The sequence below is a fragment of the Phyllobates terribilis genome, unplaced genomic scaffold, assembly GCF_046119375.1.
Source record: "Phyllobates terribilis strain yellow unplaced genomic scaffold, ASM4611937v1 Scaffold_9__5_contigs__length_417890890, whole genome shotgun sequence".
Classification (NCBI taxonomy): domain Eukaryota; kingdom Metazoa; phylum Chordata; class Amphibia; order Anura; family Dendrobatidae; genus Phyllobates; species Phyllobates terribilis.
The window spans coordinates 221,366,978-221,383,111 of NW_027362769.1; the positions used below are offsets into that span (position 1 = coordinate 221,366,978).

The window sequence follows — 16,134 nt, forward strand, 5'->3', positions numbered from 1 at the left end:
AATCATTTATACCGCAAGAGGAACGACGTAAAAAATAAACTCTAGGGTTGGGGTTGGGGTTAGGGTTGGGCTGGGGTTAGGGTTAGGCTAGGGTTGGGCTAGGGTTAGGATTGGGGCTAGGGTTGGGGTTGGGGTTAGGGTTGGGCTAGAGTTGGGGTTGGGGTTAGGGTACGGTTGGGGTAGGGTTAGGGTTGGGATTTTTTTCAAAAGTAAAAAAAAAAAAAAAAATTGACATTATGGCAACTAGTGTTGAGCGCAAGTGCTCGCTACTTGAATTTGCATCGGGTGCTCGTGTATGCATTGAGTATCGTGGGTGCTCGAGTGACATGCTCGAGTCTCCGCACCATATGCTTCGCGGCCAAAAAAAACTCGCGGGGATTGCCTGCCGTGCACAAGCGATCCCCGCATGTTTTTTTGGGGGGTGTCTAATAACTGTGAAACATGCGGGCAGGTACTCGAGCGTGTCACTCGAGCACCCTTGATATATGGTGCATTCCCGAGTACCCGATGCAAACTCAAGTAGCTAGCACTTGCGCTCAAGACTAATGACAACTTATTCTATATGATGACCTAATGTTATCAAATTCTGTGTCGTACCTCTGGGTTCAAAATGTTCACTATACCCCTTGATAAAATCCTTGAGTGGTGTAGTTTCCAAAATGAGGTCACTTGTGGGGGAGTTTCCACTATTTAGGTGCATCAGGAGCTCTCCAAACACGACATGGGGTCCGTTCTCGATTCCAGCCAATTTTGCGTTCAAAAAGTCACACAGTGCTCCTTCCCTTCTGAACTCTGCCGTGCGCCCAAACACTGTATTTTCCCCACATATGGGGTATTGGCGTACTCGGGAGAAATTGCACAAAAGTTTTTGAGGTCCATTTTCTCCTCTTACCCTTGTGACAATAAAAAAATTGGGGCTAAAACATAATTTTTGTGGATAATGTTTGATTTTTTTTATTTTTACGGCTCCATGTTATAAACTTCTGTAAAGGACTTGGGGGTTCATGGTGCTCACCACACATCTAGATAAGTTCCCTGAGGGGTCTAGTTTCCAAAATGATGTCACTTGTGGGGGGTTTCCACTGTTTAAGCACATCAAGGGCACATCCGCTAATTATTCAAGCAAATTTTACAATCAAAAAGTTAAATGGCGCTCCTTCCCTTCCGAACCCTGCCATGCACCCAAACAGTGGTTTTCCCCCACATATGGGGTATCTGCTTACTCAGGAGAAATTGCACAACAAACTGCATGGTGCAATTTCCACTGTTACCCCTATGAAAATGCAAAATTGGGGGCTGAAAAACAATTTTGTGGGAAAAATGTGAAAATTTTATTTTTATGGCTCAATGTTATAAACTTCTGGGAAGCACCTGGGGGTTCAAGGTGCTCACCACACATCTAGATAAGTTCCCTGAGGGGTCTTGTATCCAAAATGGTGTCACTCGTGGGGGGTTTCCACTGTTTAGGCACATCAGGGGCTCCCCAAATGCAACATGGCGTCCGATAATTATTAAAGCAAATTTTACATTCAAAAAGTCAAATTGCGCTCCTTCTCTTCCGAGCCCTTCCGTGCTTCCAAACAGTGTTTTTTCCCCACATATGGGGTATCTGCGTGCTCAGAGGAAATTGCACAACAAATTTTGGGGTCCATTTTTTCCTGTTACCCATGTAAAAATAAAAAAAATTGGGTCTAAAGTAACATTTTTGGGAAAAAAGTTAAATGTTAATTTTTTACTTCCACATTCCAAAAATTCCTGTGAAGCACCTGAAGGGTTAATAAAGTTCTTGAATGTGGTTTTGAGCACCTTGAGGGGTGCAGTTTTTAGAATGGTGTCACTTTTGGGTATTTTCTGTCATAAAGACCCCTCAACGTGACTTCAAATATGATGTGGTCCCTAAAACAATGGTTTTGTAAATTTTGTTGGAAAAATGAGAAATCGCTGGTCAACTTTTAACCCTTATAGCTCCCTAATAAAAAAAAATTTGGTTCCAAAATTGTGCTGATGTAAAGTAGACATGTGGGAAATGTTATTTATTAACTATTTTGTGTGACATATCTCTCTGATTTAAGGCATAAAAATAAAAATTTTGAAAATTGCCAAATTTTCTAAATTTTCGCCAAATTTTTTTCGCAAATAAACGCAAGTGATATCGAAGAAATGTTACTACAATCATGAAGTACAATATGTCACGAAAAAACAATCTCAGAATCCGGGGGATCCGTTGAAGCGTTCCAGAGTAATTACCTCATAAAGTGACAGTGGTCAGAATTGCAAAAACTTGCCTGGTCATTAACGTGCAAACCACCTTGGGTTGTAAAGGGGTTAAAGGTACTTAGGAATTTTTCTATAATTACATATTTTTTCTCTCAAAAGAAGTTATCCAATTTTTTGAAGATAATTAAAAACAGCTGCAATGTGAGAAAACAAACTAAAAAAAAACAAACCCACCTCTTATTTTTTCATAGGTTTTTTTTTCTGCAGAGTTGTCTTTAATTAAATATTTTCGGCTACACATTGTAATGTATTCTGCTTTCGACATTCTAGGTCCCTGGAGATTTGAGTCAAACATCTGAAGACCAGAGTTTGTCAGACTTTGAAATGTAAGTTTAAGAACTTGCTCCTATGAAGCCACCATAATCCTTTGTGTTTCTAACTTTTCAGAGAATTCGTTCATAAATCATCAACACAACGCATCCACTTTTAAATACATATATATGACAGAATCAAATCAAAGTTGTGTTGATCTACAACAAAAAGTGGACATGTAAAGATACAGTTAGGTCCATATATATTTGGACAGAGACAATATTTTTCTAATTTTGGTTCTAGACATTACCACAATGAATTTTAAACAAAACAATTCAGATGCAGTTGAAGTTCAGACGTTCAGCTTTCATTTGAGGGTATCCACATTAAAATTGAATGAAGGGTTTAGGAGTTTCAGCTCCTTAACATGTGCCACCCTGTTTTTAAAGGGACCAAAAGTAATTGGACAGATTAAATAATTGTAGATAAAATGTTCATTTCTAGTACTTGGTTGAAAACCCTTTGTTGACAATGACTGCCTGAAGTCTTGAACTCATGGACATTACCAGACGCTGTGTTTCCTCCTTTTTGATGCTCTGCCAGGCCTTCACTGCGGTGGTTTTCAGTTGCTGTTTGTTTGTGGGCCTTTTTGTGTGAAGTTTAGTCTTTAACAAGTGAAATGCATGCTCAATTGGGTTGAGATCAGGTGACTGACTTGGCCATTCAAGAATATTCCACTTCTTTGCTTTAATAAACTCCTGGGTTGCTTTGGCTTTATGTTTTGGGTCATTGTCCATCTGTAGTATGAAACGACGACCAATCAGTTTGGCGGCATTTCGCTGGTTCTGAGCACACAGTATGGCTCTGAATACTTCAGAATTAATTCGGCTGCTTCTGTCCTGGGTCACATCATCAATAAACACTAGTGACCCAGTGCCACTGGCAGCCATGCATGCCCAAGCCATCACACTGCCTCCGCCGTGTTTTACAGGTGATGTGGTATGCTTTGGATCATGAGCTGTACCACGCCTTTGCCATACTTTTCTCTTTCCATCATTCTGGTAGAGGTTGATCTTGATTTCATCTGTCCAAGGAATGTTCTTCCAGAACTGTGCTTGGCCTTTTTAGATGTTTTTTAGCAAAGTCCAGTCTAGCCTTTTTATTCTTGATGCTTATGAGTGGCTTGCACCGTGCAGTGAACCCTCTGTATTTACTTTCATGCAGTCTTCTCTTTATGGTAGATTTGGATATTGATACGCCTACCTCCTGGAGAGTGTTGTTCACTTGGTTGGCTGTTGTGAAGGGGTTTCTCTTCACCATGGAGATTATTCTGCGATCATCCACCACTGTTGTCTTCCGTGGGCGCCCAGGTCTTTTTGCATTGATGAGTTCACCAGTGCTTTCTTTCTTTCTCAGGATGTACCAAACTGTAGATTTTGCCACTCCTAATATTGTAGCAATTTCTCGGATGGGTTTTTTCTGTTTTTGCAGCTTAAGGATTGCTTGTTTCACCTGCATGGAGAGCTCCTTTGACCGCATGTTTACTTCACAGCAAAACCTTCCAAATGCAAGCACCACACCTCAAATCAACTCCAGGCCTTTTATCTGCTTAATTGAGAATAACATAACGAAGGGATTGCCCACACCTGTCCATGAAATAGCCTTGGAGTCAATTGTCCAATTACTTTTGGTCCCTTTAAAAACAGGGTGGCACATGTTAAGGAGCTGAAACTCCTAAACCCTTCATCCAATTTTAATGTGGATACCCTCAAATGAAAGCTGAAAGTCTGAACTTCAACTGCATCTGAATTGTTTGGTTTAAAATTCATTGTGGTAATGTCTAGAACCAAAATTAGAAAAATGTTGTCTCTGTCCAAATATATATGGACCTAACTGTATGTTGTATCTTGCATGCAAATTTAAATATTCAAATTCTATAATATAATGAGACATTCCATGGTTTTACTGCTCTTCTTTCTCTTTTGTTGGTGCAGCCGACTGTAGCTTTGACAGCTGTCACATCTGACAGTCCAGTTGCTAAGGATACTCTACATAACTTCTTTCTTCACTTAGACACCTTCCTGCTGCCTTTTCATTTCTCTTTCCCAGAGAACACTGAATTATCTTGCAACATGTCATAGACACCTCATTGATACACGTCGGTAGATGTCAGGGACTTTGTGCCATTGGAACCTCATTGCTTGAATAGCTTTGTTTTCGGATTAGTCATTCTGTTATCTACATTTCCCGACTGAATTTAATGGCACTGTAAAATGTATGCATTGCTGCTTCGTTTTTTTTTTTTTTCGTCAGAAGATGTCCTAAATTTCAACATTAAGGTGTTGTCCAGGATTGAGGTTCAAGTCTGCAGTCACTGTTATGTGACTGCAGACTTTGGAATCTTCACCGTCCATGCTGTCTGAATTTTCCTGTGCTAATAGCAAGCAGTCATGTGACCGGAAGTATGCGATTTGAATACTTTTGGCCACAGTCCGACTAGACGTGTTCAGCCTCACTCAATTCACTTATTGAGCTAGGCTATACACGTCTAGTCGGCACATGACTGCTTGTATGCAAATCGCTTATTTGAAGTCATGCATCCGCCCGATGCCAGTTCTAGAGAATCCTGACAGTTCGCGCTTTGAGGATTCACAAGTCTGCAGTCAAATACTGACTACAAACTTAAACCCCAAGACTGGACAATCCTAATAACTTCACATTTTCTGCTGAAGAAATTCTTTCCAGTAAACTCTGGGCTTTGACAGGCAATGCAAAAGATAGGTTAGAGATGGGACCTGTATTTATCAGACATTTATGGAAAACGCTTCAATTTGTTTGTGGCTCAAAAAGTTCCTCAATTAATAGGGATAAGAAAATGATTGGGTTTTCCATAGGAAATGTGGGATCAGCCAGGTAAGTTCATTGGACTATCTCATTTTCTTGAAGAGCAACTGTGCCATCATTTACCATCTCCTATGGGTACCAGACATCCATATTTTTCTTTGATAATAGAACTATATTTTAGGAAACAGAGGAAAAAATAGCTAACCCTGTGAACAAGGCCCTCATGGCTAGTAGTGCGGACCAATGTAAATCAACAAAAAAATTTAAACAGCGTCCAAGGAAAAATAAAAACATAAATACTTTATTCTTTCAACTTAAAAAGATAACATTCCATATCCGACAAAGAGGACAGAAAAAAGTTTAGGCGTTTCAAGTTTGTTTGGACCTTAGTCGTAAACTTAGTCTGAAACTGCTAGATCATCTGTCGACCTGTAAAGCAGAATAAAAGCAGATATTTCACATATTTCTTTCCGAAAGCAACAAATGTGAAACAGCTTTGCAATGGAGTAATGCAGCACAAAACAAAAAAGAAGTGTCAGAATCAGGGGAGTGCAGGGATTTTTGCATGGTATTAAAGTAGATTTTTTTGAGCAAGTGACAGGTCCTCTTTAATATCCACATCATGACAACCGCCTATACAATACTGGCAAGGAACTAACTCCGTATAAAAGCTACAACATCGAGTCAGTACAGCTTTATCATTGCTGCGTATTCACATCATTAACTTTTGATGCTGCTTTACCTTACTAATTCAGGCTTATCCTCTTTCTGTATTAGCCACCAATCACAGCGAAGGAGATATATGTTCTATGCAGTTTTACATATATTATTTATTCTGTAGCTGTTCATTTAGTGTGCACTCACAAACGCTCTTACCTTGCCGCTGTCTTATACGGATAGTGGCAGTGGTGGTCTCTATTTTTATACTAGTCTGTAGTAAAGGAGTTATCTGGCCTTTGGGTACAAGTCTGCAGTCACTCTATGCGACTGCAGACTGTGAGGATTTTATGGTGGTGTTGCCGGGAGTGGGCAGTCATATGCGATTTGCACACTTCCGGACACATTCCGACTAGACTGTTTCCATCTTCGCTCAGTAGACTCAGTGAGGCCACGCCCATATAGTTGGCATGTGACGGCAGGTACACAAATCACATACTTGCGATCACGCACCGCAGTGCCTGCAATGTGAGAATTCACAAGTCTGCAGTCATAGTGACTGCAGACTTGTAGATTAAGACCAGACAACACCTTTAAGTATGTTAAAGTGCTTTTAGATGTTATAGGAACATTGATCTAAAGATCCATTTTCAAAATTAATGAGTTAGACTAAATTGCTTTACATGTTTTGCAAGGAACGTGTACATGGAATAGCAACTTTTTTTTGTATAAAACGTCTAAAAAAGCAAAAACCAAAAGAAATAATAAAGAAGAAATGTACAAACACATCTTAAAACTCCTCTTACAGTGTGTCATTTAAAGTCACATTACACTGTAGGTTGACAATGAGTACGGACAGCATTTACAAGCTCTTCACAAGCAAAGTCTTGTGGGAAATGTACTGTGCTATCATGGTCAGCTGAGAATTTCATTTTCTTCCTCTTGGTACTTTCACATTCTTGAGCGTTGTTTTCTCGTGCAGGAATTGGTTAGGGTAGATGGCCTTTACCATCATAGAATCCTAGAATGTTAGAATTGGAAGGGACCTCCAGGGTCATCCGGTCCAACCCCCTGCTCAATGCAGGAGTCACTAAACCTTCTCAGACAGATATCTGTCCAGCCTCTGTTTGAAGACTTCCATTGAAGGAGAATGCACCACCTCTCGTGGCAGCCTGTTCCGCTCATTGATCACCTTCACTGTCAAAAAGTTTTTCGTAATATCTAATCTGTATCTTCTCCCATCAAATTGTGCTTCAAGCATTTATCACCTGATTATGTAATAAAGTTATTTTCTGGTGTAAAATCTGAATGTAGCTGAGAACAGAGGACTTCTCATTAGAAGAGGCCGCTCATCAGTGTTGGGAATGTTGTGGCTTGTCTGCCGCTGTCGAGGCCTCGTACCTTCCTAGTGACTCTCAGTTGCCTCCTATCCGCCTAATAATTCTAAGTTTATTTTCGTGACATTTTTCTTTTTTCCAGAAGACAAAATATCAGCTCAATTCCTCTTGATTCTGGTAAATGTCAGTAAGCTTTTCCTCGTTGTCTCTGTTACAGATCACACCGTGCCCTTGTAAATGTTTGGATACCCTCTGTTTTCCTGCGAGGTAAATCCACCCACGCTTTTCATGTCTATCAGGTAAGAAGTTGTGCCGCGGATAGAATATGACAGGTCATCTGTAAGGGAGGGCTAAGGCTGCTGGAGAACAGATGCTGTAATACTTATATATTTTACTGACTTGTTTCAACTATTATGTTTCCTACTAAAATTCATGTTTTACTTTGCTTCGTGGTTACTTAATCTTTCTTGATGTTTTTATGCCTTGGCTGTTAAGGCTATGTTAGCACATTCTGGATTTGATACGGCTTGATGTATGGAATCTGCTCCATAATCGTCATCAAATCCCCTGACGTTTTTCATCCAATGCAAGTAAATGGGCTGTTTCGTATCCTATCACATGAAGCGGAAAATATCCAAAGTGAATTATGATTTCATTGTGGATTTTAAAATCTGCAGAAGCCTCGTTATTTCCAGGCTTTACATACAGAAAAGCTGCAGATTAACGACAGTGAATAACAATGGAGATAATCCTCCTGTGGATCCACTGGAACTTCCCCAGCAGAAATCTAGTATTAACCTTGGATTTCTGCTGTGGCTTCTTGGAGGAATGACACTACATTTGCCACTTTATTGTATCTTTTTGTCTCTCTTCCCACCCAAGTATGTCACTGTAGAAGTTTTCTGGAAGCCCAATATAGGTATTGAATATGGGTTTGTTTTGGACCTTGTCTACTCTGTATTCCAGGCTTAGCTCCTCACAAGTTTCATCAATCCTTCTTTGATTTCCTCATTTTATCTTCGTTTACTTACTTACATTTGCTCTTCGTTCCTGGTTTTTGACTTTTGACTAGAGATGGGAGAATCAATTCGCAGGACATTGACCACTGGACAAATCTCCATACCTCTCGGCATTCACGGCTCCTCTTTTGATTAGCTGGGCTGGCGTGATGGCATAATTGCAGCACATTGCACATGCACAATGTCGCGCCCGGCTAATCAAAATAATTGTTTTATTTTACTCACTTATATAGCGCTATTAATTCCACAAGGCTTTACAGATATCAGCTTCACTGTCCTCTTTGGGGATCACAATCTAAGCTCCTTATCAGTATGTCTTTGGAGTGTGGGAGTAAACCAGAGAATCAGTAGGAAACCCACACAAACACGGGGAGAACATACAAACTCCTTGCAGATGTTGTCGTTGGTGGGATTTGAATCCAGGACCCCAGCGCTCTGAAGTAATAGTTCTTACCACTAAGCCACCTTGAATGCCACTAGGTAAGGAGATTCGCAGTTCTCCCGGCCAGCACTCTCATATTGCTAACCTGGCCACTGGATTGATTCCTATATTGTTTTTTCCCGATGAAGAAGTGTATTATACTTCGAAACCACGTCTTATTAATTTTCTGAAATTGGCATCTTCAATAATCAGCAGTGCGAACAAGTCCACAAATCCTTCCTGGTTTCCATCTCTACTCTTGAACTTTCCTGACTTTGTAGAAATCGCTTGATATATGTTTTAATCTTAGCTTTTCATTACTGCTTGTGAGGAAGCTTTTTGGAAAAATCTCAAATCTTTCCTCTGTTCAGTTCCTACTCAATCTTCATTTGCTTCAGTCGGTCATTGCCCTCCTGGGAATTTCAGTTTGTTCTTCAACTTGGCAGTGATGGCAAATTCGTAAGGGTGGCCACCCATGAACAAATCCGTAAAATTGAACCGTGACTTCTTGAGTTGGATAATGTGGAGATCCAGTTTTGTACCATTGGTCTACACCAAATATGTGCCAATTGTTGACCTTATAAAATGCCTCTACATTGTGACGAGACTACAGAAGGCTTTGGGATCATTGGCAGTTTATATTAAAGCTGGCTGTTAATTTATGTGGATAATTGATGTCTGCCAAAAGCTTGGATTTGATATTTCGACCTTATTAGCAAGTCATGTGGTTGTCAGCTATTTAATTTGTAAAGTAAGAGTAGTCGTCCAACTGCATTCATCAACGTGTCTGATGATGTTCCAATTAATGTTGATAAGATGATTTTTTTGGTACTGTGGTTTTGGAGCCAGGCACACAACAGTGCCATACCCATCATCTGTGATATCAAGTCCTTGTCATAATCCGTTAAATGAATATAAAAAAGCCACATGAGGATTGGCGTGCAGATGTCTTCTGTCTTCCCGTACCACTGATAAACACTTTGGCTATCTAAACAGTGGAGGAGAGGTCTCATTGCTGGTTACACATTAGCATTGAACACCACTCTTCTTCTTTTTTCCTGAGAGAAAAGGGAAAAATTAATTATCATGTTCATTTTACGGAACAGGTGTTAGGAAATCTCTGTGTTCAAGAACAAGAGCTTCTGTCAAAAGTGCCAGTTACGACCCTCTCTATGGTCCAATGCACATCTGATTATCGGGTCGAGTTCTAGATGTGGCCACTTACAACCAGCTTTATTTTTAGGGACTTACCGGTTGATGTGAGTCTTTATTTTAGAAGGGCTCATAGACATTACAGATCTGATGAACTATGTGCTTCAGATAACCTTTTACCTGTTTACTTTTAAAGTAAAGGTTGCTTCATAGAGTCACCCAGGTAAACTGTGTTTGTATAAAAAAGTATCTGACACTAGTTTTTTGCTACCCCATGCTGTAGAGGCAGGGACACTGATTCCAATAATGTGTCACTTATTGGGCTGCTTGCTACAGTTTTGATAACATCAAGGTTTTATCTGCTGCAGATCTAACTGTTCTCTGAATGCTGAGCTGCAGCTTTCTGTGTACACTGTGCATAGGCAGAAAGCTGGCAATCATGGTGGAGGTGTGGTTTACTAATCATCTAGTGATAATCTCCTGCTGATAAAACTGTTATTTTATAAAGATCACAGCAAGCAACTCAATAAGTGACAAGTCACTAGAATCAGGGTCTCTGTCTCTACATTATTCTGTCAATCTGCTTATAGACATTTTTCTTCACAAAAATTAATCTGCAGTACATATTTACTAATCGAGCACATATTTGTTGAGGTTTTTCTCCATTATAATAAATGGAGAAGAAAAAGCCTGCAATCACATTTTATCATAACATACTCCTTGGCAGGTTACCTGCACATTCACAGCAGAATCCAAAGGTTCAGGTACACGTTTGCATAAAATATATATTATGATATGACTCGGGAATTAAAAATGTTACCTTTTGAAAAATAATTATAATTTTTATTTATATAGCGCCAACATATTCCGCAGAACTTTACAATTAAGCTGGGACATGTACAGACAGTTACAGTAGAAGTGAGGGCCCTGTTCGCATGCTACAATCTATAAGGAATCTATAGGGGGCCACAATAGAGAAAAGGTGCTTGTCATGTACGGTCCAGCCATCATTATAATAGGGCATTTTAGGCTAAGCTGCATGATCCGGTCATCAGCCAGTATCTGTTTAAGTACAGTTGCCAAGAGTTATTGGGTGCATGGGGGATGTGGAGACAAATGAGTAGGAAGGGCCATTGTCAGAGGAAAACTTAGAGAGAGGGAACATCAAAAAGTTAGATTAGTGAACTGAGGTGACAGGCTAAAGAGATGTGTTTTTAAAGCACGCTTAAAAATGGGGGGGCTAGGTTTTAGTAGGATTTTCTGGGGTAGTGCATTTGAGAAAACTGGCACAGTACGAGAGAAGTCTTGGAGATGGAGGTGCGAAGTTCGGATTATGGAGGATATTAGTCTTAGACCAGTTGCAGAACAGAGAGCCCAGGTAGAGTGATAAACAGAATTGAAAGAGGAGATACAGGGTGGTGCAAAACTATGGAGAGATTTGTGGGTGAGAGAGATAAGTTTGTATTGTATTTTGTAGCGAATGGGCAACCAGTGCAATGACTGGCACATAGTGGAGGCATCTGTGTAGCGGCTGGACAGAAATAAGACCCTGGCAGCTGCATTCATGAGAGATTGGGGAGGAGAGAGTTTGGTTAGCGGGAGACCAATCAATAGAGAGTTGCAGTAGTCCAGACTTGAATGAATAAGAGCGACAGTAAAAGCTTTTGTAGTTTCAAAGGTGCAAAAAGTCGTCTCTAGACGGGCTCTGGCCAGGAGTATGTATAACGCGTATATCACCGCCATTCCCGGCTCAAAAACTGATGAATTACTCGCAGCGCGCAATGTTTGCTCAGAATGACTGCAGACTTTCCACTTGCATCGCTGGAGGATTTGGCTTTTCCTTCTTCCTTAAATACTGTGTTCCCCAGTGTAAAACAAAGAGAATTGATAACTTCCACGAATCTCCAGGTGCTTGTATGACATTTTTATGCCACATAAGCGCTGCGGCCGATCAGAGGCCAGTAATGGGTGGCCGTTGACAATAGGTGGCACACAGCTATATCCTTAACTGCCAATAAACACTAGCCATTCTGTGAAGTACAAAAATATATGGTATTTCAATACTTTTTTTGAATTTGGAGCGAAATCATCGTTTTTGTAGAAAAAATTAAATTTTTCATTTTCGCGACCCAAAGTTACCAAACTTCTGTGAAGCATCGGTGGGTCCAAAATGCTCACTAATCCTATAGATGAATTACTTGAAGGGTGTAGTTTCCAAAATATGGTCACATGTGGGGGCTTTTTGCTGTTTTGGCTACCCAGGGACTCTTCAAATGTGACATGGCATCCACAATCTATTCCAGCCTAATTTTTTCTCCAAAAATCAAATGGAACCCCTTCCTTTCCGAGCCCTGCCGCGTCCCTAAACAGTAGTTGGGTTTTAATAAGCTTACATAACAAATTGTGGCGTCATATTTTTCCTGTTATTCCTTGTGAAAACTAAAAATATGAAGTTAAATCAACATCTTAATGGAAAAAAGTAATTTTTCATTCCACTTTGAATGAATTCCTACAAAGCAATAAAAAGTTAATCAACTTCCTGAGTACAAGTTTGAATACTTTGTGGGGTGCATTTTTCTTAAATGTGGACTTGTTAGTTTTTCTGTCCTAAGCCCACCCCCTCCAAACCCAAAGTCACTTCAAAAGTCAAGTTGTAACAAAAAAAAAAATCTTGTTAAAATTTTAACCCTTCACACATCCTAGAAAAGTAAGTATGTTTGAAAAATCATGCTGACGCACAGTAGAGATATGGTAAGTATTTATTTATGTGCTGTGACGATCTGTTTTAAGAACATAAAAATTCAAAGTTTGAAAACTGCAATTTTTTTTTTTTTTACATTTTTTTCCAAATTTCAGATCTTTTCAGAAATAAATCCAAAATGTATCAATCAAATTTTACCACTAACATACCGCTAAGTACAATGCGTCACAAAAAAAATAAAAAGATTCTCAGAATCGCTGGGATAGGTTGAAGCGTTCCTAGTTATTACCACATAAAGCGATGCTGGTCAGATTTGAAAAAATGGGAGAAAGTAAGGGGTTAATATTCCCCTTAAACGGCTTCTAGAAATGAAGAGGAGTAGGATGCGTTCTGCTGTTCCAGCAAAGTAGATGTAAATATATTCTATTGATAAACCCAAGTAAAAGCTGACTGTGTGAAAGAATTAGGAATAAAATCCTGATAAAACCATCTTGGAGGAAGCTGTGCCCGATTTATAGGCCATCGAAGGCTTGCTCCGCTGCTCTTAACTTTGCAGTTGTTTGATGCCAGCTGCATATTTGTTTTACCACTGGACCCAGAGATCAAACTGCTGAATGGCATCCAGCTGTGACTTGTGTCCTGCCATGATAAAATACTTTTAAAGAAAAATACTTATTTATGTAGTGTATCTTGGCACACACCGGTGTTGCATCAAGAAGCTTTACAAGTCCCTGGTAGTGTGTATACCTTTTTCTCTAGGCGGGAATAAAAGCCGTTTTATTCTTCAGAACCCCAGCAATTGATGGAAATCGCTCTACTATTTGGTTGGGTTACTTCAGCCTCATTTACTTTAGGCTAAAGTTTCTATGCAGAGAATGTTAACATTGCAGTTGGTTTTCCGATAGACAGAATATTGATGGCTGTTAAGCTCTGTGGAGCATAAGCAGCTGGTAATATTGTCCAAGAGGAGACCAGAAACCCAATGGCTCATTACAATCAAAATAACGGCGGCGTAGACCCCAGTGGATCTATCTAGACTTGCCCAACATCGAACATTGATCGTTCATCGAACAAATCGCCATTGCTCTATACAGAGTAAAAATAACGGCGTCGTAGACCCTGGTGGACCTATCTAGACTTGCCCAACATCGAATATTGATCATTCATCCATCAAGTCGCCATGGCTCTATACAGTGAAAATAACGGTGGCGTAGACCATTGTGGACCTATCTAGACTTGCACAACATCGGACATTGATCTTTCATCCATCAAGTCGCCATAGCATTATACAATGAAAATAATGGCACTGTACACCCTGATGGACCTATGTAGACTAGCCCAACATCGAACATTGATCGTTAACTCATCAAGTCACAATGGTTCTAGATCGAGTTAAAGGTCGTTAAGATAAAAATATCTTTTGTCCTATTGAAAATTAGAAGTGTACCCTAAAGAGAGGAAAAGTAGAAAGGAAAGTCTTCACTATTTTATTATCCAGTTTTTGATTTGGCTTACAAAAAAGGTATAAAAAAATTGTGAATTTGACAAAAGTGTTCCTCTCACAAGAGTGTCCGTCTAGAAGAGCACTATGCTACTTGAAGCCTTTGTATGTATTCAGAAATATTAATAGAAAGTAGTAAATAGTGGATGTATCGCAGGGTGTAAGGTTATCGATGTGTGCTGGATAGTGGGTAGAATTTAACGCTGACTACTCGATGTGGGGTGGTGTGTACGGCTGTATAGATCAATAGGGTACTGTAATTCCTCTCTACTTAGATTACAGATAAATTGAGTTATATATACAGTACAGACCAAAAGTTTGGACACACCTTCTCATTTAAAGATTTTTCTGTATTTTCATGACTATGAAAATTGTACATTCACACTGAAGGCATCAAAACTATGAATTAACACATGTGGAATTATATACTTAACAAAAAAGTGTGAAACAACTGAAAATATGTCTTATATTCTAGGTTCTTCAAAGTGTCCACCTTTTGCTTTGATGACTGCTTTGCACACTCTTGTGTGCAAAGCAGTGTGCAAAGCAGTCATCAAAGCAAAAGGTGGCTACTTTGAAGAACCTAGAATATTAGACATATTTTCAGTTGTTTCACACTTTTTTGTTAAGTATATAATTCCACATGTGTTAATTCATAGTTTTGATGCCTTCAGTGTGAATGTACAATTTTCATAGTCCTGAAAATACAGACAAATCTTTAAATGAGAAGGTGTGTCCAAACTTTTGGTCTGTACTGTAATTATTGAACCATTAGACTTGCTCTTAAAGGGAATCTATCACCAGGTTTTTGCTACCCCATCTGAGAGCAGCATAATTAGAGACAGAGACCCTGATTTCAGCAACTCTTACTGGGCTCCTTGCTGCAGTTATGATTGAATTACGGTTGTAACTGCTGCAGATCTGCCACTTCTCTCAATGTTGAGCTCTGTGTTATCCCACCCACACCATTGATTGGCAGCTTCCTATGTACACTGTGCATAGGCATACAGCTGCCAATCAATGTTGGGGCTGGGTTATGCAGAGCTAATGAATATAGAGGACTACATGGTAGCAGGTTTTCTAGTCCTCTAGTGATAATCTCCTGCTAATAAAAGTTATTTTATCAAAATTACAGCAAGCAGCCCAGTAAGTGATACATTGCTGCTACCAGGGTCTCTGTCTTTATATTATGCTGCTTTCAGTTTAGGCGTCAAAAGTCCCAAAACAGTGCAGTATACAGTCCGTGTCTTGTTTGACTTGTATGAGCTACTTTAGCTATATTTTTTTTCCTATGGACTGTTAAAGGGGTGGTCCATTGGCAAAGCATTATTCCCTATTTATTTAGTCCCATAATCTAAACTATTTTCTAATATATACTTGTTCTAAAAATTCCCTACCGTTCTCTAACTGCACTAACTACTTTTGTATTTTTTTCTCAACTTCCTGTCTGATGACGATTCGGGTGAGTATCCCAAGTGCATGCTGGGATACTCAAACAGTGCAACCAAGGGAACCCTTTATTTGTTTGGCTTATAGATATTAGCCACTATACCATATGTGTCTATGATTGTTATATATATTACTTAGGGTTACGACGCTACAATCCATTTTATTGTCGAATTCTTTGAGAGTTCACAACAACGGATACCGTTTTATCTACTCTTTACTCCTAAAGTCTATGACCTTATACTATTATGGTCATTCATCAATTATAAGCAATGATATTGCACTACAGCATTTTATTTTTTGATGATGGTGGTGTTTTTTTTGGATAGTCAGTCCCTATTAGGGTCATTTGGGGAAAGCTGACGTTGAGTGGGGGAGCCGTGTCAAATATAGGGTGCTAACCTCCGCAGCAAGGTAGGGTAAGTGAGGGTGAATACATTTCCCCCACCCCTTCTAGATTGTTTTCTTCCTTATCATTGTACTTTATTAATACTGAGATTTGTTGGTGACCCTATAGAGTGTTGTTA

General features: G+C 39.6%; 1 protein-coding gene across 2 annotated transcripts in view; it reads left to right on the forward strand.

Moving 5' to 3' along the window:
- SNX29 (sorting nexin 29) overlaps positions 1-16,134 on the forward strand; it is a 564,851-nt gene that overhangs the window by 301,327 nt on the left and 247,390 nt on the right. For both annotated transcript variants that reach the window (XM_073647695.1, XM_073647696.1), the window contains exons 17-18: positions 2,548-2,603; positions 7,585-7,666. In XM_073647695.1, coding sequence (XP_073503796.1) covers positions 2,548-2,603; positions 7,585-7,666 — 138 coding nt within the window. The remainder of the gene's footprint in view (positions 1-2,547; positions 2,604-7,584; positions 7,667-16,134) is intronic.